Raw genomic sequence first — 24,309 nt, forward strand, 5'->3', positions numbered from 1 at the left:
TCCAGGGCAGGCACCTGGTGAGGGATAATGGGTTGTGCCCAAGGGCCCAGCCTTATCCCTCTGTGGGGCAGCATCCCAGAATGACAGGACTAACTGCTAAAAAGTCCCTTTTAGAAGTCCCTAAAGAGGTCCCTTTTCTCCAGGGACCTCTGGAGATCACCTCGTCCTGAGGCAGGGACACCTAGGGCAGGTGACATGGGAAGAAGGCACGAGGTGTCTCCAGAGAGGGAGGCTCCATGACCTCCCTGGGCAGCCTGTTCCAGTTGCCTCTGCCACCTCGAACGTAAAGAAGTTCTTCCTCCTGTTGAAGTGAAATTTGTCGTGTTTTAGCTTATTGCTCTGCTGGGCACCACTGAAAAGTGTCTGGCACATCCACCCACCTTTGAGATATTTATATGCATTAATGAGATCCCTCTCAGTGTTCTGTTCTCCAGAATAAAAAGGCCCAGCTCCTGCAGTCTCTCCTCCTAAGAGACGCTCCAGACCCCAAATCATCTTTGCGGCCTCTGCGGGACCCCCTCCGGCGGCTCCCTGTCCCCTACTTGGGAGTCCAGAACTGGGCACAGCTCCCTGAGGCCGAGCAGAGGCTGTGGGCGGGCGGGGGGCTGGCCCTGCTGGGCCCCACAGCAGAACCCAGGGGTGGCATCGCCCCCATCCCTGCCCCGGGGTCTGGGTGTCCTGCCCTGGTACCGGAGGTGTTCCCCGCCCCGCAGTGCCCGCACCCCGGGCACTCGGCACCCTGCGGCCCCAGGACCCCGCGTTTGTTCCCGCAATGTGCCGCGGGCGGCCGCGGCGGCGGCGGGGCGGGGGAAGGGGAGGCTGCGCGCTCCCGGCGCGGCGCGTCCCCGTGGGCGGGCGCGCGCGGCTCGTCGCCGCCGGGCTGCCAGGCACGGCTCGGCTCGGCGCGGCTCGGCGCAGCCCGGCTCGGCTCGGCGCAGCCCGGCACCGCCCGCCGAGCCCCCCGCCTGCCTCCCGCCCACCCCCGCGCCGCCATGGACGGGGGCGCCTTCGGAGCGGGGAAAGCCGGCGGCGCCTTCGACCCGCAGGCCTTCATCCGGCAGCCGCAGACCATCCTGCGGTTCGTCTCCTGGGTAAGGCCCCGCCGCCCCCACGGGCAGCACCGACACCGGCACCGGGGCGGGGGGCGGCCCGCCGGGCTGCGGGGGTCGCGGGGCTCCCTCACGGGCGGGCGGCCGCCACCGACCCTGACCTTCCCGCACACCTGCATACACACTCACACACTCACATACTCACACACATAAAATCATTACGCTGTATGTTATATAGCATTATATGTTATTATATGGTATCATCATATGCTGTTATGTATTACATATTTATTGTTATGTGCTTTATATATGCATGTGTATGCGCATGTATCCACATATATATATAATATGCATGTGTCCATCAATATGTCTCCACACAGCCTAGGTCTGTACACAGAGATATGTACATACATGCTTCCATAGCATTTATGGCTATGCCTCTGTTATAGATATGTTTGTAGGGATCTGTCTCTGGGTTTATATATATATATATATCTGTATGTATAAATGTCCAGGCATATCCACACGTATGCATGCACACAGATGTACAGCTGTATGCACATGTATCTGTGTGTGTGAGTACAGGCCCATATAGGGTGAGAGCAGGCGGGTTTGGGGTTTCTCCCGTGGGGAGGGACAGGGTGAGTCAGGTTGGACCATGACCCTGTCTCCGTCTCTGGTGCTTTCCAGGGTGGGCTGTCTTCTCACTCTTGTATGCCTATCTGTTTATGGTAGACGCAGGGAGAAGGCAGGATGTGGGGTGACAGGGGGAGCCTGGGAGGGGGATGCTGCAGTCCTGGAATTGCTTCCCTGTGGGTCAGAGGGTGCTGGGCTCAGGCCGTGCTGGGGGAGTTGAAGGGGCTGTGGGGGCTGGATGTTGCTCTGCCTTTTACCCCTATCCTCTCAGCCCCCCAGCCTGCTTCCCTGTAGCGTTTTCCTCTTGGTAATTCGCGGGGAAGGGGGCAGGGGGAAAGAGGAGCCTAACGGGGGTGTCACGGGAAGGTTTCTCTCTCTTCCCGTGACGCTGATCCATGGCTGCCCATGGGGCTGGCGCGTTTGTTCAAGAAGGTCATTGGGATTAAGGGAGCAGAGCTGCAGCAGCGAGCTGGCGGGGGAGAGATTGAGGTCTGAGCCGGGAGAGGAGAAGGGAGGGCAGGCAGAGCGCCGGGGAGACACATGCGCACGGGAGCTGGGAGGCAAAGCGGCAGGCTGGCTTTGGGAAAATAAAATAAAATAAAAGCAGTGCCAGGTGCAATCAAGGAGGGAAAGGGAAGGTGGCCTGGCTTGCTGGTGGTGGTGGAGAGGCAGCCCTTGCCTTCCCAACCGGGTGGGTGTGTGATATCTCCTCCGGGCGACTTGGAGGGTGGCTGGAGAGTGCCAGGACAGCTGAGGACTTGATTAATGCGGGCATTCTGTCTGTCTGTCCATCTGCCTGAGCTTGTTTACAGTACAGCACATCACACTGGCAGGGGAGAGCTGCTGCTGGGCGCCAGGCAAGGGGGTACACGTGCCCCCCGCCCCTGGGAGGCTGGACTGGAGCCAGCCTGTGTGCCCAGGGATGATGGACGTGATGTGACCTACAAAGGCTCTCCCGTTGCTAATCTCTGTGGCAGAATTTTATGTTTTCTCTATCTGCCTCTCAGTCTGGTGGGTTTTTTTCATCCAAGCACTGCAGGATTTTGGCTTCCCAGAGGCGCCAGGTGAGGGAGAGAGAACAAGAAATACATTTGTTTTTTAATTAGGCACCTAATCTGCTTCAGAGTATCTCAGACACTGTTGGCTTGATTGCCGAGCTCATTTCTGTGCCCTGCAAGGTCTCCCCTGGCAAGAGGCACTTTCTACAGAGCAGCATCTCCTTGGGACCTCATGCTATTTCTCCCTGCCCATCTGACCTTGACAGAGGACAGGATGGGATTTACCCCAGGCACTTCACTTGGCCCTGGAAATTGAGGTTCTTTTGCAGAAGCTGGAGGTCCAGGTCAGCAGTTCAGCAAGGGAGGATGGCATGGCCATCATGGTGCAAGGCTATGCCTTCCTTCTCCTGCTTTTCCACTGGCTTGGTCTTGTGTGTTGTCCTGAGCATCTCTCCTTTAACAAAGCAGGGAAACCGAAAGCTCACCCCAAATATTTAGTTGTAGTTTTGGTCTTTTCTTTAAACTTGAGACCAAGAGAGTTCCCTGTGGGCAGTGAAACCCTCTCTCAGGCTGTCGCAAGCATCAGACCCTTTATGGCCCCTTCCATAAATTGCATGAGCTTTTCTGAAAAAAGACTAGTTTGTGGTTTTCTTCCCTTCTCACTTCCTCTGAGAGAGGCTTCCATGGCTCCAGTGGTCAGAGGTTTTCCATTGTAAATCTGTTTGGTATCTGTTTACTTTTGTGATCTTTTGCCCTTCACTTTAAATGGTGCTTTTCCGTCCCTGGTGTTTTCCCCTGGGTATTTATAAACTGATTGCATCCATACTTAGACTTTGCAGTGCCAGGCTCTATGAACCAAACTCTTCTGGTGGCCAAGGGCTCTCCCTCCTCGTGGTCTCCCTGAGAATCCTTCCTCTCACATGCTTTTGCATGCACTGAAAGTATTTTGCCTGCCATCTCCGAGATCTCATTTGCCTTTATCCTGCTCACGGTATGAATGGTGCATTGTCCCTCCAGGGCAAGCTGGAGGCTCCTTTTGCCCTGTTTCACGTGATGAGCTTTCACTGAGCAGAAATTCTCATGATTGCTTCCTTAGGCAGTGACCTTGTGCTTGGGTCAGGCTGCCTTTTAGGACACTTCATGATGGCACAGAGGTGCACATGACTTTTTACTAAGAGATAGCAAAACTGGCTCCTACCCACGGAGTTTGCAGCCCAATTGAGGCAGCAGCAAATCTCCAGGGAGAACTTCAGGATCAGGAACAGATGGGATGACCAAAGATTATTTCTGTTGCTCCTTGCTGCAGAGGAGATAGGATAAATTTGACAAGGGGAATGCTAAACTGTGGAAAGAGTTTAGCAATTCTGGAACATCTGTCCACCACGACAGTGTTGTGAGACAGCTCAGGTTTCATGGGTGCTTTGGAGAGGTCAGCAGGCACAGCAGAGTGAGTGTCTCCTTCCAGAAAGGTTGCCTGGTGTGTGTGCTGGTGATAGTGGTGGCTCTGTGGGGTTCCTGTGTCAGGTTTGGATGTTTAGGTGACCCAGAAGCTGCAGCTATTGGTGCTACAGCTGGAGCCAGTGGCGTTGGGTGACCCACACCGAGCTGGGGCTGCACAGCTCCAGGATTCTTCTTGAAATAAAGCAGGCAAGTGTGAGCACATCCCTACATATTCCCACTGTGTCCTGACCCACAGGGCAGTGCAGCAGTGCTCTCCACAGCTGGTGCAGGGGAGCTGGTGGCTCTTCTGCAACCCACAGGCGTTGGATATAGCGCTGGCGCCATAAATAAGTAAAATGCTAATTGAAACAGGTTGTTCCAGGTGCTCCTGTCTGCTTGGAAACCTGCTTGCTGGAGAAACTGAAGTGCTGCTTGATGTAAAAGCCTAACAAGGCAAAAGTAACTCAGTTTTTGGAAGCAGGCCCAGCTTGTTTTGACGTGGGCTTGAGTAAGAGTATTTCTAACCAGAGCTGCACAGACAAAGCAGCCCGTTAAAACTTGTCACATAGGTTGAGGTGCCAAGTCCCCCTCTGACACCAAGGACACTGCCTCTCTGAAGGGAGGTTCAGTGAGGAGAGGCACTCAGTCTCCTTTTCCATCACTTGCTGCTGTTGCCACCATGTCCTTTGGCTGATAGGAGCATCCAGAACATTTGAACTGGTACAGGAAGGGCTGTCCCCTGTGTCTACAGGCACAGCACATCCCAAGCAGCTCCAGCTGAGCAGACAAGGCAGGTGAAGGACAGGAACCACATTCCTGGCTTCTCCCTGAGAGGCTGGCACCTGAAAGCTGGAGGATGGGAGCTAGTCACAGCATGGCAGAGAGCCCCATCTCCTGCCTCGCCAGCAGGTCCCTGGCTTGCCACACTCATGCTTGGCTTACAACACCACTAGTCTCTTCCCAAGGACATATAGGATGGGCTTGCAATGGCAGTTAAACTGAGCCTTAGAGCCTGGAGGCCTTGTTAGTCTAAAACCAGCTGCAGCTGGGCTCCCACCTTCCTTCTGTCCCCAGCTAATTTAGCTGAGACCTTGCTCATGTTCCTGACCCATGGCTCATGCTTTCTGCCTCTGCTCCTCCACTCCATTTTGCTGCAGCCCCCATGCTCGCTGGCTGCGTGCTTGTGAGATAAATTGGTGCAGATGAAAGGAACATGGAGGTTCAAAGCATGTGCTCTCAGTCAAGCCCTAGGGACAGTTCTTCATGGGATGCCCTTGCCTAGGTCAGCTTCAAAAGGATTTTTGGGGTTTTGCTGTCATTAAGATTGGGTGAAAGGCTGTGTCACAAGATGAACAACAGATATGCACAGTTGCTCAGTGATTCAGGTTTAATATAGCAGGTTGTGTTGTTTCCAGCACAGCATTTCCAGGAAGGATCTTGGAGCAGAAACAAATCTCTCATTAATGATATTTCCAGATAAAAATCTGAGAAGTAGCAATAGGGACCAAAGACAGTCAGAAACATGAGCAAAAAATAACCATATGTAGTCTGCTGTTTGAAAACATGAGAGGCATACAGGGGAGAAGCAGAGGAGCTGCGTGGTGATGGGACATGGCTAATGCAAATATTTGTGTGAAACAAGGCAGCAGAGAGGACCTGTGTGGCTGCAAGAGGAGCAGGCACTGCAGGTGGCACGGCATGCCGTTCTCTGCCTATGCTGGCACAGCCAAGCCAAGGAGGGGGAGATGTGCCAGAAAGAAAACTGAGCTTTTCATCAGGGAAAAAAAAGCAACTTTTGGGCAGCCACTTTGCTGACCAGTGGCACAGCAATGTAGGGACCATCTAGAAAGTACAGAAGAACTTGGATACCACCATGGATATGGAATTGTGGAGGGCTGTCACCAGCAGTGGTGGGACAGAAGATGCTGTTTAACCATGGGAAGTGCATGAGACATGAGCACAGATCTGGTGGGAGGCAGAAGGGTTAATGGCCAGGCAGTCAGCTGCCAAACCATGTGTAAAAAAAAGGCTGGCTGGCCAGGAAAGTGTGTCCCAGATCCCATGGCAGGAATTAGGGATGCGGAGCCTTTCTGCCTTTAGTCACCTGCTCCGGCTCAGCCCTGGCTGGGGAGCTGGTGCCACATGGCTGATGGCCAGGGAGGGTGAGCTGGGAGGGAAGTACTGGCACACCCGTGCTTTTCCCCTGTGCCATGTTCAGGGAAATGGGGTCCAGGGAGACTGGCCTCCTTCAGTAGCTGCACAAGGCTCAGACTGTCGAGACTGTGGGCAGGAGTTGTTTGCTGCCTGCGTGGTGCTGGCTGGGGGGAATAAATGGAGGCCGCCTGTTTCCAAGCTGCCAGCCCCATGCATCTCAAAAGCTGCATGTGTTTTCTTCAAAATGAACTAAATACCAGTAGATTTAATGACAATAATAATAATAATAATTATATTCCATGTCTGTGCAGGGCACTCCAAAGCTTTCCAGAGACTCCATTTGCAAGTGGCTGAATGAAAATGAAAGCCAGATCATCTCTGGCAGTTTATCATTTGCACCGTCTCCTGCTCTTGCTTTCTTTTTAAACAGAAAAATTTCATTCCTGGTCATTACCAGATCAAACTCAGAAGAGGTTATGGCTTCGTTCTGCCGGAGGGGGATTTGATTTAAAGTCCCACGAGGAATATTATGTCATTAAACTATTTCCTCTCTATAACAGAATAAAAAAGGGGGTATGTGAGAGGGAGAGGCAGCACGCAGTGCGACAGAGGCTCTGACTGGAGGGCATTGCAGCCAGCCCAAGCAGGCAGCTCGGCAGAAACCCTCTTCAGCCTCATCCCAACCACAGCCACCATGGGGATCTTGGGGATGAAGTCAGGAAGGCAGCCTGACAAAGTGCTGGGATGAGGTACAGGAAAATCCTAATGCACTGCCAGAGGCTGGCCGTGCTTTGCATCCATCACATGATGCTCAGGAGCGTCTGATGCACGGCTGGGGATGGGCAGCATGGTGGAAAGCACCTCACATGATGCTCAGGAGGTTTTGCCTGGCTTTCTGCAGGGTTGAGCCTGCAGTGGGGAGGGACTGGAGAGCCTCTCTTCTCATGTCTCACCTTTGCCTTTGGCAAAACCAGATCACCTAGTTTACCAAGGGGGAAAAAAAAAAGGTGTTTTATGACAAGAGGCAGAATTTTGCCTGGTTGGCACTTTTCTCACTGTAATGAGCCTTTACATGCTTGTAATGGCCAGCATGAGCCCCTTGAGAAACAAGGAAAGGAAAACTCTCAGCTTCTCTGTCTCCTCCCTGCAGTGCTAAGCATTAAGTTCATTTTGCTGCGTCTCTTGGCACAGTGCTCTGCCTGTGTCAGCTTTGCAATGCACCTGGCTCTGGCTGCACTTGGTGTCCTCAAAACTCTTGGATGGAAACAGGAATCGAGGAAAATGATTGCAACAACCTATATGGACATGGTGTGTAAGGAGCAGTGAAGTGGAGCAAAGCCCAGTCCCAGTAGCAGGGCTGAGTTGGTCAGATCTTTTCCACGTGCTCTTTTCTGTCCCTTTTTTGAGTGTAGCCAAATATATTACTGCTTATTAAATGAGTACCTCCAGACAGGCCACACATCTGCCCAATTGATGTTGTTCTTGGAGGCTTAAAGAAACCCTCTCAACCTAAAAATCTAGTTAGTTCAAGTCTGTTAACTGACTTAAGTAGCCTTGCTGAAGAAATGAGGCCGCTTAAGAGCACAAAGCTGGAGATGGTTGGCTGGTTTTCATTACCAAGCATAGGAAAGTGGCCAGTGATCTCCCTCTGCAGAGTGGAAGTATGGGCTGCATTCGGGAGCCTCAGGAGACCTCCTGTTGGCTTGCAGACAAGCCACTTGTCTGCATCTCACTTCTCAGTCAGGAGAAGACTTCTGCCATCTTCTCCTTGCCTCCTCTTTGCAGTTGGATGTGTATTTTGGGCCACTTTATCAATGGCTGTAGGCAAGGCTTTGTGCAGCAAGTGTCAAATGGGGCGAGAAGACACAAGCAGCAGTAACACAGAGCAGTAAGAGGCTTGTGCCAGTGCTGTTGGTCACTGGTGTTTCCTTACAAGTCCTGCAGATGTGCCAGGAACAGGAACGTAAACACTTCATCCTTGAAACTTGGTGCTTTGTTTATAATCTAAGCAGTCATTCATTCTGCATCTGCTGCTTAGATCATCTTTCAGGGCATGGATTGTGAAATCAAGGAAATAAAATATATTTGCTCTTTCTAAGATGACTTGCCACATCAGTGAGCTTCCACCCAGCTGCTCCCTTACCAACAAGGAATAGCTGCCATGGATGAAGTGTGCAACTGCTTCTCCTAAAGGCTGCAAGATCTAAGCTCATAACTATGATTTTTTTTAGAAAATTGTTTGTCACAACAGTTTCCAGGGATGGACATCATGGCAATGAAAGAGGTGATGTTGCCTGGCAGCAGCAGCAGCAGCAGCAGTTGGTTCTTTTGCTGTCCAGGTCTGCCTGGAATCTCTGGTTTGAGCCTGCCCATTCTTGCCCAGTCAGTGTAACCCAGCCCAGCTCAAGGCTTCTGTGCACAGTGGGCATTTTGCTGTGCCACCAGGGTGGTGACAGGCTGGCAAAGGGAGCACACCCTCTCTTTGCCCTCTCTGCAGTGCCAGGGAGTGGAGCATGGATCAGAGCTGATGCCAATGGTGTGGAAAACACAGAGAGAAGGAGACATCTTGTAAGCTAGTGTGCTTTGGTCCATAGAAAGCTTTCCTAAGGACAAAGAGTACTTTGGGATGGCTGTTTCAGGACAGAGGGGATAAGCATCCACAGTGTCTTATTCTGCTCACAAGTGAGAACATGCTTAGTGAAGAAGAATCTCCCTAGAAAACTCCTAAGATCATCTGAACCCAGATGCTTGCCTGTAAATATCCCTTGGGCATCTCCAGGCTAGGAAACAGGTTTCTCTTCATAGGAGAGAAGTCTGGCATCTTGGCTGACTGCAGGTGGAGAAAGGAAGTTAGAAATGCCACCTCTGCTTGAAAATTAGGGAGAGGGAGATGTTCCTCTAGTCTTGTGACTCTAAGCTGTGCCTTTATGATGTGCCAGCATAAAAAGATATGAAAGAGCAAATGCAAAAAGAAATTATTCTGTCCAGCCCAGCAGCAAACCCAAAGGTAGGAGCAGAGAGGAGATGTGTATCAGGATGTATCTCCACAAATGTGTCTCTGGGGAGAGACCATTGCAAAGGTTCATTCATCCCAAATGATTAAGCAGAGACTCGCAATAAATCTCATTGCAAAGGTTTGTCTGACTCAGGGAGTCAACATTTTACTAGTTTTGAGTCCTAAACCAAAACTGAACAGCAGACTATGCTACTTTAGAGGCTGTTCCTCATCTTCCAAAGAGAAGATAGGCCTTCTGTGTGATGCTGCAGAAAACAGGGCACCCACTTTGTAAGCTCAATATATGGAGATTGGTACTTCAGGTGTCAGCATCAGTGCTGGTCACAGCCTCACATTGGGATGTCACTTCAGGAGTCTGTCAGCTCTCCCTTGGGTCAGAAGAGCAGGGTGTTATATTCAATGACCCTAGCAGACCTGCCAGCCCAGCCTGTTGTGAAGGTGTGTGAGACATCCTACTGAAAGAGCCTAGCTGTAATTTTCTGCAATTTTGCTGCTTTCCAAACCATTCTGGCTGAAATTTTGAGGACTAAATCTTTGCTTCTAACAGAATAGATTCTTATTTAATTTTCACAGGCAAGTTCTGCAAAATATGATCAATCTTGATTTGCAAGAAGAAGGAGGAGGAGGAGGAGGAGGAGAAATCAGTTATTTTACTTCTAAACTTAAAAAGCTCTTATGATTTTCAGAGAACCCATATAGCTCCTACGCTTAGGAACACCAGCTTCCAGCTTTTTTTAGTTTGCTCTAGTGTGATACACCCAGTTTCAACAACCCAAGTGTGACCCAATTACAAGACTTGAGGTGAAAAACTAATATTGGTTGTCAGTGGATATTTGTTGGAGTTTTGCAGGTGAAACGTGGTTGATGTTGAGTGTCTGCCCAAGGGCTGTAGAGGGACTCTGAGTAAGGCTTTTCCTCTGGATCTTGATGGCACAGGCCAAGCAGCAGAGGTCTGTGCTTTGGATCTCAGGTATCTGACCTCACTGATAATAGGTGGTGTATTGGGTTGGCATTAATCAGCCATTTTCCCTGCAGTCACAAAGCTGCTTCTCTGCTTTCTGGGTTGTCTTCTGGTGCTTGGTTGGGTTAAGTGGAACTGGGGTCCTGACCAGGCAAACACTCAGACCAAGCTCCACTTCTTACAGGAGACTTGACCTCCTCATCTTCTTGTGTGCTGCTTTTCCTTGGGGATGGGAGGGTGGTTTCAAAGGTGCCAAGTCTTGTTGTGCAGACATCTCCCAGGCTGGCAGAGTACCCTGGTGATGCCCTAGTGCACTTCATATGTAATTTCATCCCATGCTTGAGGTCCCATTCCCATTTCCCTGAGGCTCTTCTTGCAGGCAGCATCCAGTCAGCTGTTCCTAGTGAGGGTCTCCAGATGACTCGCAAGGAAAAATCTGTACATGCTGCCTTAATATTCCCCTCTTTCTTCTGTGGGGAAGGGGAAGCTGTTTATTTGAGATGCAAGGTGCAGGACTGGGGCTGCTGTAAATAGCTCTGTGCTTTGGTGAACCCGCTGTGTCAAAGAGGGACAGCCTTGTGGCAGGCGGTGAAGGCTAAGCCCATGAGCAAAGATTAGACCAGCAACTGCGGATTAGGGCATTTCTACCTGGACTCATCCTTAATTCTGCCTGATTTAAAATAACATGCAGTGGCAGTGGTGGTGACAGGTAGGGAGGACTCAAAGTGGCCCCTTACAAGTGGACCTGGAGTGGGGATGTTTGGCCCCTGAAATCTATGGGGAGGGTTGGAGGGTGTTGGCATATGGGTGAGTGGACAGGATAGGTGGTGTCATGGAGTGGGCTGATGGAAAACTGGTGGAGAGAGGTGTGTAGTGTGGGGAAATGGGGAGAACAGAAGCCCAGCAGAATGGAGCTGCAGAGCAAGCAGGGCTGTGGATTGTGGGAAGGTGGATGGGGTAAAGAGCGTAGTAGCTTGATAGATAAAATCAGTGAACAGATGCCTGGTAGAAACAATTAATCTCTTGAAGAGAAAGGAGTGAGTGGGAGAGTAAGTGCAAACTAAGAGGATTTCCACTACTAGAAGCCATTGTATGCAGGCACCCACACCAAAACCATATCCCAATTTACATTCCATGTCACCTCCCTGTGTGTCTGTGGGAAGCCACCCTTATTCCAGATTGCAACTGCTTTGCATCGCTTTAGGTCAGATGGATAAAAAGGTTCAATCTAAAAATGTCCTATTATAAGTTAATCCTCAGAAATAAAATGAGACCATGTTCCCAGTAAATTCCCTGTGGCTACAACCCAAGCAAGTCAGCCGGGCAGGAGCTCAGCAGAGCAGAAAGGTGCTGGTGAAGGGTGTCTGTCCCCTGCAGAGCTCTGCTCCTTTCTGCTGGTGCAGAGAGATGGGGCTTGCCCTGATGTGTCTCTGGCCTCCCTCCCCTCCAGGTGTTCTCCATTGTGGTGTTCGGCTCCATTGTCAATGAAGGGTACGTGAACCGTGTGGATGAGGTGGAAGAGCACTGCATCTTCAACCGCAATCACAATGCCTGCAACTATGGCATTACCGTGGGTGTCCTCGCCTTCCTCAGCTGCCTTCTTTACCTGGCCCTGGATGCCTACTTCCCGCAGATCAGCAGCGTCAAGGACCGCAAGAAGGCAGTGCTCTCGGACATCGGCGTCTCAGGTGAGCTTCCCAGCCCTTTGGCCCTGCTGGCTTATTGCAGCCCTCAGGCAAACTGCTCAGTGTCAGGCTCCCCATGGAGTATGTCAGAGGGACCAGGAATGGAGTGAGGGCAGGAGCAGGTGAAGCACCTGGATTTGCTAAGGACTTTGGGCTTGCAAGTTCTTTCACAGTTAGTCCCTTGCCTAGCGATCCTATGTACAGCTGACAAGAGAAGGGGAGGGATTGTGCCCTGCTTTTCTGTTGCTTTGGACTGCCCATTTCCCTCACTGCCAGGTGTCTGCCTGTGCTTGGCAGAGGGTGAGTACCTTCTACCTTCACCCTTTCCTGGGGGCACAGGTGTTAGTGATCTTTCAGCACCTTTCCTTGATGTGAGTTCCTGAGCTGTTCTGTCCTGAGCACAAGCTGGTCTCCGTGTAACTGCAGACCAGCTGCTTCCCACTCTTTTGCAGCTCCCGTGGAAGGAATTGCTCTTTGCTTGTCCTTGCAGGACAGGATTGTGAAGCAGTGGCTGTTTCATAGAGCCCAGGTGATTGCTCTAGTACTGGAAGCCCTTCAGGCTCCCTCCCAAGGCCAAATGCAAGTCCTATGATCAATCCAAACACAAGCAAATACACTCTCCTGAGGTGCTCTCTGCAGACACCTCTTGGTCACCTTGACAGTTTGCTGTCAGGGAGCCTGCCAGCTCACTTGGGCTCAGACTGGCTGAGCAGTCAGTTTGGCCCAGTCTGCAACACAGTGGTGAGTCTCAGAGTTGAAATTTCCAGAGAAATGTAATATGTATATGTTATGCTCATGCATATCTTCTTGTTGTCTTTGTCCTTCCCTTTGGCACACCGGTGGTGGTCCATCCCAGCCTTTTGGGCATTCCTCTGGTTCGTTGGCTTCTGCTTTCTGACCAACCAGTGGCAAGCTTCGAAACCAGAGGACAACCCCCTGAATGAGGGAGGAGATGCAGCCCGAGCAGCCATCACATTCTCGTTCTTCTCCATCTTTACCTGGGTGAGTAGAGTAGCCATGACATGGGATCAAATGTCCTCTGTGCTGTATTATCTTGTGAGGAAGGAAAGGAGACTGGCTAAGAGTGGGGCCCCTGGGATCTCAGTTCACATGGCTTCTGAGAAGGAAATGCAGGAGAGGAAGCGGTTGAGAAGTAAACTTGGGACTCAAAAACTTGCATGGAAAAAAGTTTTAGAGCACTAATAAGTACAGTGAGCAAGAGAGTTTCATATCCCTGTAAGGAGCATTCTCAACAGACCTTTAATAAGACCTTGGACAAGCCAGCTCCCCAGCCACCATTGTCATAGAATCATACAAAAATTTGGGTTGGAAGGGACTTTTAAAAGGCCATCTAGTCCAACCCCCTGCAAAGACCAGGGACATGGTCAACGAGATCAGATGGCTCAGAGCCCAGTTCAATCTGACTTTGAATGTTTGCAGGGATGGGGCATCCACTACCTCTCTGGACAACCTGTTACTGTTTTCTCTGTGTGTCAGAGGACTTCAACATCATGTTCACCTTACAGACACTAAACAGAGAAGGGAGCTGCAGGCCAGGGGTTGCACCCATCTCCCTCCCACCTTTGCTCCCATCATGCAAGATGTCATCATTGTTCTTCTGGATTCTGCACCCACCACTGGAGTGCCACCTCACTGGGTTGCCTTTAGGAAGGTGATAGTCCTGTCTTAAGACTGCCCTTTCCTCAGAAGTTCTTTATTGCCAGTTTCCTGGAAAAACTGTTGGGTGAAAGATAAATATCTCTGATGACTTCCTCCTGCCTCTGACTGCACCAAGCACAAGTGATTTTTTTCTGAAGTGACAGGATAGTGCCAAGCAGGAAAGCATTTTACCCTTGTCTCCATGCATAAGCCCTTGTGGCTTTATCTTCTCCTCTTCCTACAGGCCCTGATGTTGGGCAGGGGCCAGATAGGAAAGGTGCCATAAAACCAAGGAGCTGTCAAAGAGGAAGGGGGGCTGCAAAGGGTTGTGCTGTCAGCACCCTCACCACGGTGACACCAGGCAGGATTGAGGGACAGCAGTGTGTGTTCCCTTCATGAGCTGTGTCCTGCACTCGAGAGCTGCCAAAAGCTCCTTGTGAGCTCCAGCAGAAAGTGAGACAAGCAGCAGGGTTTTTGCAAGGGGTCCCTCAGGACACTTTTGGAGGTGCCATCACCTGCAGTGATCCTCTCCCATGCACAGGCTTGCAAGTGGCCAAAACGGCATCCTCTTCCCTTAATTCCTCAGTTTTTTTTTATTTCAGTCAAACACTCTGGTTTGCTCTACCTTACTGATTCTCCTTCCCACAACCCTCTCTCTCCTCACAGGGCTGCCTCGCATTTCTGGCTTTCCGGAGACTCGGAGACATTAATTTTCAGGAGGAATACAATACCCTGTTCCCTAACTCCCCATCCTTGCTGCCTTAGTGCCCCTTGCTGATGGGAGAATTTGGGGGAAGGGGTGGAGGGATGCAGCTGGAGGAGGTCACTGAGCAGAGCTGGTTCCAATGCCCTGACTATGAATGTGTGCTCACTGCAGGGCATGGGATGGGAAGATATGGGCCATTGAATTGGAGTGGGGTTGTCCATTAAATGGGGAATCTCCCTCTGGAGAGTTGGAACTGGCAATTTCTTCTCCTCTTCTGCTCCCTTCTCTCCCTCACCCATACCTTAACTAATGCTGTGTAACACCACTGTGCCTTTTTTTGATGACTGCTCAGACCTAATACTTCAGCCAGGAGATGCCCTCTGCCCCGACTATTTTATCTCTTCCATTTCTTCCCAGACCTCATTCCCCAAAAACCTCTCCCCTGTCACTTGCTAGACTCCTCACCTCTCTCAGGGATGCTCTGGGACAATTAGCCATGCCTGCTGAACCCCGTGCCCAGGCTCCTGCAGTCCTCCAAAAGGTGCTTGAGGCAGGAGACAGCAGTTTGCTTGCTAACTGTCCCCTGGTCTGGGAAGCAGCTGCCTTGCTTCCTGCTGCTCCTTCCCAAGGTCTGTGCTACACCTTGCAGATGTTGACTGGTGAAGGTGTTTCAGGGGGTGACCTCTACCTCAGTACATTGTGTCAAATCCTGCTCTCATTACTGGCCTTTTCAAGTCAAATGGCCTCATGGATGCAGCCCAGCAGCCAAGCCCTCTGGTGTTGCCAAGGCAGATTGCCTTCCCACAGCCAGGAGGGGCTGACTGGGATAACTAGTGCCAACTGAGCCTCTGCCACCTGTGCAATGTTGGTGAAACCCCACTGGCGGACAGGAGGTGCCCTGAACATCCCAGAGAAAGCAGGGAGCCTTGGCAGGCTGCACACAGCCAGCTGGTCTTGCAGCCATCCCTGCTCTCTCTCCTTGTGGGCTCATGTTTTCTGTGGGAGAGTGTGGACTTCCACGCTCGTGGGGCGTTTCACCGGCAATCTGCCAGGCGGGCCTCGCACACTAATCCGTAACCACTACTAACCCACTTTTGTTTGTTTCTCTTTTTCGGTACGTTCCTCCTCTTTTTCCTCTTCCCTCTCTGCTTCCCATGTCTTCCCTCCACCTCCTCCCTTAAAGGTGGGCCAGGCGTTCCTGGCGTATCAGCGTTTCCAGTTGGGTGCCGATTCGGCCCTCTTCTCCCAGGACTACATGGACCCAAGCCAGGACTCCGGCATGCCTTATGCTCCCTACACGAACGAGGAGGATGCTCCAGATGCGGTGGGGACGTACCAGCAGCCCCCTCCAGCAGATGCTTTCGACACCGAGACACAGGGGTACCAAACGCAGAACTACTGAGCCACCGATGCCCCTTGCCCTTCCCCTTTCCCTTCTGCCCCCGTTCCCACTGCCGGCAGAAAGCCGAGGCACAAACAAGACACGTGCATAGTGGTACAAGAGGTGGCTCTCAGCTATGCTCCAGCCTTCTGGGTCATCTGTTTTTATTTATTGTTTTTAAAAAAGGCAAAAAAAAAAAGGAAAAAAAGGTTTCCCCATCACCTATTCCTTCTCCTCTCCCACCAAGCTACCTGCCAGAACCAAATTCTTCCAAAATCTGCACTTCGATAGGAAAGTCCCTCCTTTCTTCCTCTCCCTCTGCCTTGTTACAGAGGGCAGAGTCTGTCTTGTGGACAGGAGAGGAGCTATGGCACTGGCAGGGCAGGGGAAAGGGTGTTGGAGGCAGAACAGAAGAAATGAGAGGGACCGGGGACCTTCCTAGAAGTGAGGGTATTGCTAAAGGCTGGAGTAGATGTGGGAGCATCCACATTGGTTTGGAGCACCTGGTGGTTCAGGGAGGAGAATGGTGTTGGAGTCAGCATTCAAGAGTGTGAGGAGGGGCCTAGAGGACAGAAGGAATAGCATTCTCCATGTAAAGACAAGGGACCTTTTCCCTGCAACATGCTAGTGAGGGAGAGGGCCTTTATTTTTAGAGGGCTTGGGAGAAGTGTTATTGGAGAGGAGGAGAGTACAAGAAGAAAAAATGGGAAGGGAAAACGGAAGATTTGCAGGTACAATCAGAAATCGCAGGCATGTCTGTAGGGTACAGCAAGAGACTGAGCAGAGCAGAGGGGTGGTGCCCTGAGATTCAGTCCTTCCTCAGCCCCCTTGGATTGAGGTGGGATGATTCCCCTCGGCTGTACATCCTGCTAGTCACTGCTCTTCCCAGTCCAGTGTTTGATGAAGCAGGAGGGGAGCCATGCCCAGCCTCTGGGCCCAGACACAGTGCCTGTGGGAGGAAGGATGGAGGAGATGGGCTTTCTTGAAGAGAGCCTTCAATCCCAGCTGGGCTGGTTCGAGGGGGAGAGGGGAGCTTTGTCATTTCACCCAGACCAGGAGGAAAAGAAAGACAGTTTTGCTCCTCAGGTCCTGTTGAACCTTCCTCTGTTTCTCTGTTCCTTTACAACAGTGCAAAGCCTCTTGCTGACACCATCTTTGTAGCACACAGGAATGGAGGAGGACCCCACTTAGGAAGAAATACTGCTGCTGGGATAGCCAGCATGTGTCTGGCTCTTGCACAGAGTGCAGCCAAGCAGGAGGGGTCCTGCCCTCTACAGCTGCGCTTTGCCTCCCACTCAGATAGGGAAGAGGTCTTGGTGTGCAGAGAATTGGTTGGGGCCAGACCGAGCTGTCTGAAAACTGGTCTTTCTGTACTTGCCATAGACCATACCTCAGTGCTCTTCTGCAGCGTCTCAGATCCTGGCTGACTTTAAAGCCTCGCCTAGGTGGCAGCAGTGACTGTTAGATAGAGCTCTTATGGGTGTCATTCCACACTCCTCATGACTTTGCTCCAAGTAAAGACACAACTGTGGAAGCCCACTCTTTGTCCCAAGTTAAAAGTTAGGTCTGTGCATGAAGACAGATTCCAGGTTTCCTCTAAATGGAAATAATTCAGCAATAGCTACCTAGACAATTCTCCTGGGCACAGACATCTCTCAGAGCACAAGAAGCAGGCTTGCAGAAGTGAGGAGCTCCATCCCCCAGACAGCCACCCTGCTTGATGCAACACTGGTCCCAGTAGCAGAGATCAGCAGCAGATCCAAAATCTGTCAGTGCCTGCACTGCACATCCAGCCTATTCCTCATAGCCCCCTTAGGAGTGGGGAGAATGGGACACAGGTCTGGGCTGTGGTTGTGTGACTATCTCATCTGGAGGACACCAAGGTTACCAGTACTTCCCTCCTCCCAGTGCCCCACAAAGATAAGGAAGGGGTAGAAACTGTAGAGCAGCAGGGGGAAGTGGAGCAGTGTTCTCCCCTGTATATACAGGCACCATTTCTCCCTGTTCTTCCAGCACATTTGTGCTGCTGCTGGTGGCTGTCCCCATGGCTTGTCCTCCCCAGGCTTGGCCCATCTCACTGGTTGTTACCCACTGGTGAGGACAGGAGAGGGGATCAGGTAGCCCTAAGGACACAGCAGGAATGACTGGGCACAGGCACACATCCCTTGCTCTGTGCCTATGAGTGAATGCAATACTGTAAATAAGAGGGGTGCCTTTTGGAAGGAAGCCCCTTGAGCTTCATTTTCTGTGGGTTCAGCCTAATATTTAGGCTTGGGACGGGTTTACTTTATTGAGAGAGGTTTGTTGTGACTGGATGTGGGGGAGCACCCTCCTGTTTGTCTCCCACCAGGGAAGAAGAATGAATGATGAGGTGGAGCAGGAGAGAAGTGAGTTGTACTCACCTAGATTCATCTGTGTCATCCTTCATGCTTTCCTTTGGGGTGTGGGGAGGGAACCGAGAGGAGGTGGAGGCTATAAGGAACCATCCCTCAGCACAAAAATATGTTGTACCTTTTGGGATGTCCCTCCTCTGTGAGTGACTGGGCACATAAGGAGAGGTACAGGCAGTATGTAGGGGATCTACCTGGGGCTCTGTTTTGGGGTGTGGTGCAGGAGCATCTTGCATGCCCCTTCTCCCATCAGAGTTACGTAGGTGGCTAAACACCATTTGGGGCTGACTAATGAGCAAGCTTTTCTTTATCCTCTTGGGCTTGCTTCCCTCATGTAACCAGCTGATGGCTCAGGTGGGCTTGAGGCGGAATGAGCCACCCGCTCAGAACCAGCACTTCAGTGGGACTTGAGCCAAGTGACTTCATCTTGGGTGACTTCCCATCTCTCAGTTGTTCTCCTTGCTTTGTGTCATAAGAAAAGAATTGATGTGACACTACAGCAGTAGATACTCAGACAGCTTCTTGCTTTTGCTCATGGGAGAAGACATACTCTGCTTGGGTTTGTGTGCTTTCAGCCTTTGCAGTGGAGGGTTGGTGGTGGCAGACCTGGGAGTGGTCTGCCACTCTGGGGACTCTACTTGTTTGCATGTAGCCCTTTAAAATGCAGAATGCAGTTTCTAGTGGCATTTGGCTGGTTCTGTAGCTGATGAGACATACAGACCTACCAAAAGGGCTGGTTATCTTATCTTAGGTGCTTCTGATAAGGTGCTGCCTATTTCTGGTGATCATAGGCGAGACCTGAGCAGCTGACTGGAACATGTCCCTTTTACATTCTAAGTGTGGGTGAGATCAGCCCTGCTCTAGAGATTAGGAGATCAGAGGGAAGGCTGTATAAGCAAAATGATAAGGCAGCTTTCTTCCCCCTCTGCCATTTGTTCCGATAACAGGGATTACACATCCCTTGTTGGAAGCAATGGCCCCTTAATGTCTTCTTATTTTATGAAGCCCCCAAGTAAGGGACTGTTTTGTGGAAGCAGAGGCTGTGAAGGGCAAAGAGATGATGAAATGTTGCCCCAGTTCTGTCTGTGCATTCAGCCTCCTGATGTGTCCCCATCCCTGGATCACCCATGTCCCCACCACCCCGTTCATCACCTCATCACATGCCCTTCCTCTCTGCGTTATTCCTGGCAGTTCCCACAGGGGAGGAGGTGTCTTTGTCCCTGTACCCTTGCAAGCACTTGGGAGGACCCAGGAAGGCAGCATTGCAGGGTGATTCCCACAGGAGTCTCAGCTCCCATCCCCAGAGCAGGTACAAGGTAAGGAACCCAGTGAGGCCACCTCATGCAGCAAGTTCAAACCATCCATCCAGACAACTCCCTGCTGCCTGTGTGGCATTTGTAACATCACCTGGGCTGCCCTGCCCCTTCCCCTGCCACATTACTGCCTGTGTATAGTATATATATTATATATATATATTTAAAGAGATGTATAATATAAAGCTATACATATATACGTATACCCGATGACTCATGGATGGCCTGCCGCATACAGGATCCTCTGAGTGGTCTTGTCTAAGCCCGAGTGTCCCTTCAGCCCTCCTCCTCCTCCTCCTCCTCCCCCTGCCCCCGTCCCTTCCAAAATTCAACTACAGCAAACCCCGCCACCTCGGCACCTGTGTTTACAATGTCCTATATATTTGTGGTTAACAAAGTGAAGGTGGTAACTACTGGTGTCTCAATAAAGTTATGACGTTCAAAATAACCATACTATATGGAAAAAAGAAATGGTCTGGATTTTCTTCTTTGGGGAGGGACGGCTTTTTTAGCTTGGTTGACTGCAAGAGCGTTGGCTCCTGTGCTCCTGCATGGCCAAGCTGGCAAGTTTAGTGACAATCAGTGGCTTGGATGGAGGAAGGAAACCTAAAGAGCTGCCCTTACTAAGATGTTTCGGTGGAAACTAATGGTTGTATGTTTTACTTGGCCTAAGTTTCAAATCACACACACCATCAAGTGTCTCTCACCTAATCAGTAGGAAAACTTGAGGAATCTGACATGCCATGTTAGAAGTGGACTCTCACTGTGAAAAGGATGTGGCAATAGGAGGTGTGGATGGGGGACTTACAGGAATATAGGATACAAATCCATATGGAAAGAAACACCTGTATTTCCACACCCAGGAAAGCAGAAGTGTTTAGTCCTTTGATGTGTCTTTATCTTTAGTCATCTATGTGTTACCATTGCTCAGGTGTCTGGTGTACTGCAGGTGTTCAAAACATAATCAAATCCTGGGAAATGAGCTCTCAGGACCATTGTCCACAGTGAGTGTCAGTGATTGGCAGCCCATCACTAAAAAGATCTTGTTCCAACAGGCTTTGCAATAAAAATGAAATTCAAAATCCCATCCTGTGCTGATGCTTAGCTAAAGCTTCCCTCTCGTCCCCTTTTAATGAGTCTGTCACCCGAGTACCTGAGTATCACATCTCCCAACCTTTGTAGGTTTGAGGACAGTAAACAGAGGCACATGATGGTAAACAGGCTCCAGCCAGTCCTCCAAACTGTCTCCTCTCTTTGAACCACTACTGAGCACACGCTGCAGCTGCACATCAGATTATGTGCAAAAGTGTTGGTGGACCGACCCATCTGTTTCATGATTAATCTTTGTTTGGACAAAGACCCTTCCTACGGTCACAGCTTTTGGGGTGGATATTTTGTGGAGATACCAAGCCCACAGAAAGGCAAATATCTGTGTTGGCAGCAGGCGGTGTTAAGAACTGGTGAGACAAGATGTTGCCAAAAGCAAGCATTTCAGATGAGTAGGACTCCAACATTACTAGTTTGTTTGTGTTTTCTAATCACTTGAAATCTCTTTAGTTTTGCTCTCTGGTATTTCACATGCTTATGAGTCATGTTTTGAAGCTTCTCCCTGCAGCCATGACATCTAGAAACAATTCTGTTATAAAGTTGTTTTCTTTTTTTTTTTTTCAAGTTCATATAATCCCAGGACTCAGGGAGATAAAACTCTGGTTAGTGTATCAAGGAGATCAATAAAATTATATGAAACAACCCATTTCCCTCCCTCATAAATCCATCTGCCCTAAACCAGTACAAACTCTGTTTTGCAGAGGTGTTTGACTCTCTCTTGGGGGGATCAGCACACTCTCATCATTCCCCCCTTCTCTGGCAGTAGCTCTCCACATTGGCTCTCCAACTCTCATAGAGGGTGCTGGGGGAAGGAATCTGTTGTTTCCAACTTTCCTTCCTTAACACTTGTTCTTTTTATTGCCCCATCTTATTTCTCTGCCCTTCCAGCATGCCTGGAAACAGTGGCCTGAGAAGAAATGAGGAGCATTGTGGGAAGCATCAGGCTGAAGCTGGTGAAGGCAGATGAGGTGACCTCGGGGTGGAGCTGTGAGGCCTCACAACGCCACCCCCCACCATCCCTGTCTGTCTGAGCAGAAGCGAGCACAGCGAGTATGGCAAGCTGGCTCTGTCAGAGAGACCCTTCCTTCTTTCCATGTCACCTCCTGCAAGCTTTGCCAAAAATCATGGCTTTCCTTTCCAGCCCCAGCCTCTGTTAGCATCAAAACAGAAAAAAAATCTCCCTACAAATATCTCACACATCATCAGTAGAGAGAAACGATGTGATGGCTTCTGCCAGCAATCTGGTAAATGCTTCCCAGTTCCTGAGCACCTACAAGAGCATTGTGCAGGGGCTGCCCCCAGCTCCCTGCTCCCCGTGGCACATTCCTCAGTCATGCTATTCATCTTTCATCCAGCAGAGTAGTGACCGTGTTTCTTCCTTTCCTGCAGAGAAAGCTTCCATAAAACCAAGAAGGCAGCAGTATAGCTTGGAACCAGGAATACTGTGTGTATAATCCCTAGCACTGGGGACAGAGAAAATGGGAGAGTAATTACAAAAAGAGAGAGAGAGGGAGGAATGAGAAATGTGGGAATTCAACATGAGAGGGGGAGCTGTATATCTGGTAACCACTGAATCATATAATTCATTTATTTGTGCATGGATGGTGAGGCTCAGTGACCAACATCCTGCATTCCTGAGGAGCTCTTGGCTGCATGGGAATACAGCACAGCAATTTCTGAGAGGATTTGCAGAAAGTAAGAAGCATAAACAGAGGTTAAAATAAGTTTGATCAATACAGCCAACAGAAACTCGGTGCACTATTTCATCTTCTAAGTGCTGCATAAAGCTTTCAATGAACAGACATTAATGGAGCAGCTCACCAGCTTCTGTAGCACTTTCCTTTGGAGGACTGTGAAATGCTGGACAAACATGCATTTAATGCTGCAAATGGCCTCATTTGCTAAATCCTACTATCCACTTTTTTCCAGGTCAAGTAGTTAATTGACTGACTCAAGGTTAGGGCAGAAGCTCAATGACAGAACCACAGGAGTATCCAGGCAGAATCTGGCACAAGTATTTTCACCAAGAAAAAAATGCTTTGCACCAGGTCTGCATTCCAGCACAAACTGGCAGAAAAAAGATAAACCCAAATGACAAAGATTAATGACTACGAGCTGAAGCCAGATATTTAAATTAGGAATAGGGCACATTTTGAACTGCAAGAGGTGACAAGCCATTGTACAAACAAGGAAAGTGGCAGATTTTCTATCTTGTATCTTTAGGAAAGTTGTTTTGCTCTCTCATTGACTTCACATTCTGCCTTATCACACTCTCACACAGACTCTGCTCTTGTTAGTTTCAAAAGGACTCACTTATGGATAGAAGAAGACAGAAATGACTCCTAAATTCCCAGCCCTGCAATGCAATACGTGCTGACAGTCTCTAGACACACCCAAAGCCTTGCTGATTTCAGTGTCGCTCTGAGCAAGGATGGAGTCTGACTGTGCTCATCAAGGTGCATGACTGCAACCTTCAGTGGCATTAAATAACCATAAGCTGCTGCTGCAATGCTGAAAAAGTGTCACCCTGTTTTAAAGCAAAGGCACTTGCCTGTAGCTTTTTAATGACACGGACAATGCTGTGCTATGCGTTTTTCTGCAGGACTGGGAATTCTTTTGATATTGGCAAGAAAACAAATCTTTGTCAGTACTAAACCTGTCCATCCTACTTCTAATGCAGACTTCAGACCTATTCCTATAATTTATTTGTACCTATTCACAGCTTTACCCACAGGAATACTCTGAATGACATCACTGAGACCAAGCTCATACAGAAGCCTAAACCTGAGGAAACTTGTTTGTAGACCCAGGTTCTAAATCTAGCATTTTCTTCTATCTTTGTGTAATATAAAAATAAATACTTTTTAAAAAGTATTTCTGCCTATCTAATTCTAGTTGAATGTTTGTAATTGTCTACCTAATTCTAGTTGAATGTTTGTAAGCCTTGCATGAAGGGGAAAGATCTCTAATTTTGGTACATTTTGAAGAAAGAAATGTAACAAAACAATAGACAGAGGATTTACAGGAAAGGAAGCTGGAATCCTCTGGCAGAAAAACCCTGCAGCAAAAGCTATCATTCCATAGAATGAGGTTAATTAACTGGCAATTATTTCTGAAGTGCATCTGAATCGAATACATCTGCCACAAAGATGTCATTATGAGTGTATCAAGCCACTGCTGGAAGTCAAGACTATTTAACACGCCCACCCTCACCACAACTGTGCTGCTGCCCATGACTGAAACTGCATGTCTCTCATGTTGGAGCCCCTGCAGCCACAATACACACAGGGAAACACACAGGGCTCTTCCTGAAGCCTTGCTGCCACAGCCTGACTGCTGGCCATCACACACATTAAGATATGCCATTCACGCTCCTGGAGGGCTCTTCTGCTGACTTATAATATTGAGAAAGCAGTGAGATTGAATCTTGTGTCTTCCCTCCTCCCCAGCTGAGCTGATTCAATGGAAACAGCCTATGTCTGCCAATAAAGGATCTTAAATAAGAGCAAAATCAGTGCTCTCTGATTTTGTCTGCATTGCTCAAGCAGGCACGCAAGTGATTTTACTGTTGTCCCTGACTTGAGACTAGCAAGAACTGCTCCAAACAGCGGTGAGGATTAAGAACCACTTGTCATTTGTCCTAGACACCTTCCTACTGCTTCTCTGATGACGTGGTCCAACTGCATCCTTGTTATGGCCTGCAAAAGAGAGAGGGACAGGGCAGGACACAGACTGCAAGTTGAGATACATGGATGCCATGCATGTGGTGCCTATGGAGCAGGGTGCAGCTGAGAGCTGGTACCTGGGCTGAGTC

The 24,309-nt window shown here is 49.8% G+C and overlaps 1 protein-coding gene across 2 annotated transcripts; it reads left to right on the top strand.

Annotated features, from left to right (window-relative positions):
• Positions 1-829: 829 nt before the first annotated feature.
• Positions 830-19,841, top strand: SYNGR1 (synaptogyrin 1). 2 transcript variants are annotated; one of them, XM_071422909.1, is made up of 4 exons: positions 830-1,091; positions 11,705-11,942; positions 12,796-12,941; positions 14,265-15,481. In XM_071422909.1, exons 1-4 carry the CDS (start codon positions 993-995, stop codon positions 14,361-14,363), a joined length of 582 nt encoding a protein of 193 aa, XP_071279010.1. In that variant the 5' UTR covers positions 830-992; the 3' UTR covers positions 14,364-15,481. The 2 variants fall into 2 exon arrangements, with proteins under 2 accessions (XP_071279010.1, XP_071279009.1); XM_071422908.1 differs by lacking the exon at positions 14,265-15,481 and adding an exon at positions 15,488-19,841 and having other exon boundaries at positions 836-1,091.
• The last annotated feature ends 4,468 nt before the right edge of the window (positions 19,842-24,309 follow it).

This window comes from Agelaius tricolor, unplaced genomic scaffold, assembly GCF_023055355.1.
Source record: "Agelaius tricolor isolate 1412-34295 unplaced genomic scaffold, bAgeTri1.0.p SCAF_3, whole genome shotgun sequence".
NCBI classification, from domain to species: domain Eukaryota; kingdom Metazoa; phylum Chordata; class Aves; order Passeriformes; family Icteridae; genus Agelaius; species Agelaius tricolor.

Excerpts from the sequence above, each read along its gene's own strand:
- SYNGR1 (XM_071422908.1), top strand. The coding sequence starts at position 993 with ATGGACGGGGGCGCCTTCGGAGCGGGGAAAGCCGGCGGCGCCTTCGAC. Across the intron at positions 1,092-11,704 it reads TCCTGCGGTTCGTCTCCTGG|GTGTTCTCCATTGTGGTGTT; the intron begins GTAAGGCCCCGC and ends CCTCCCCTCCAG. Across the intron at positions 12,942-15,487 it reads TCTTCTCCATCTTTACCTGG|GTGGGCCAGGCGTTCCTGGC; the intron begins GTGAGTAGAGTA and ends CCTCCCTTAAAG.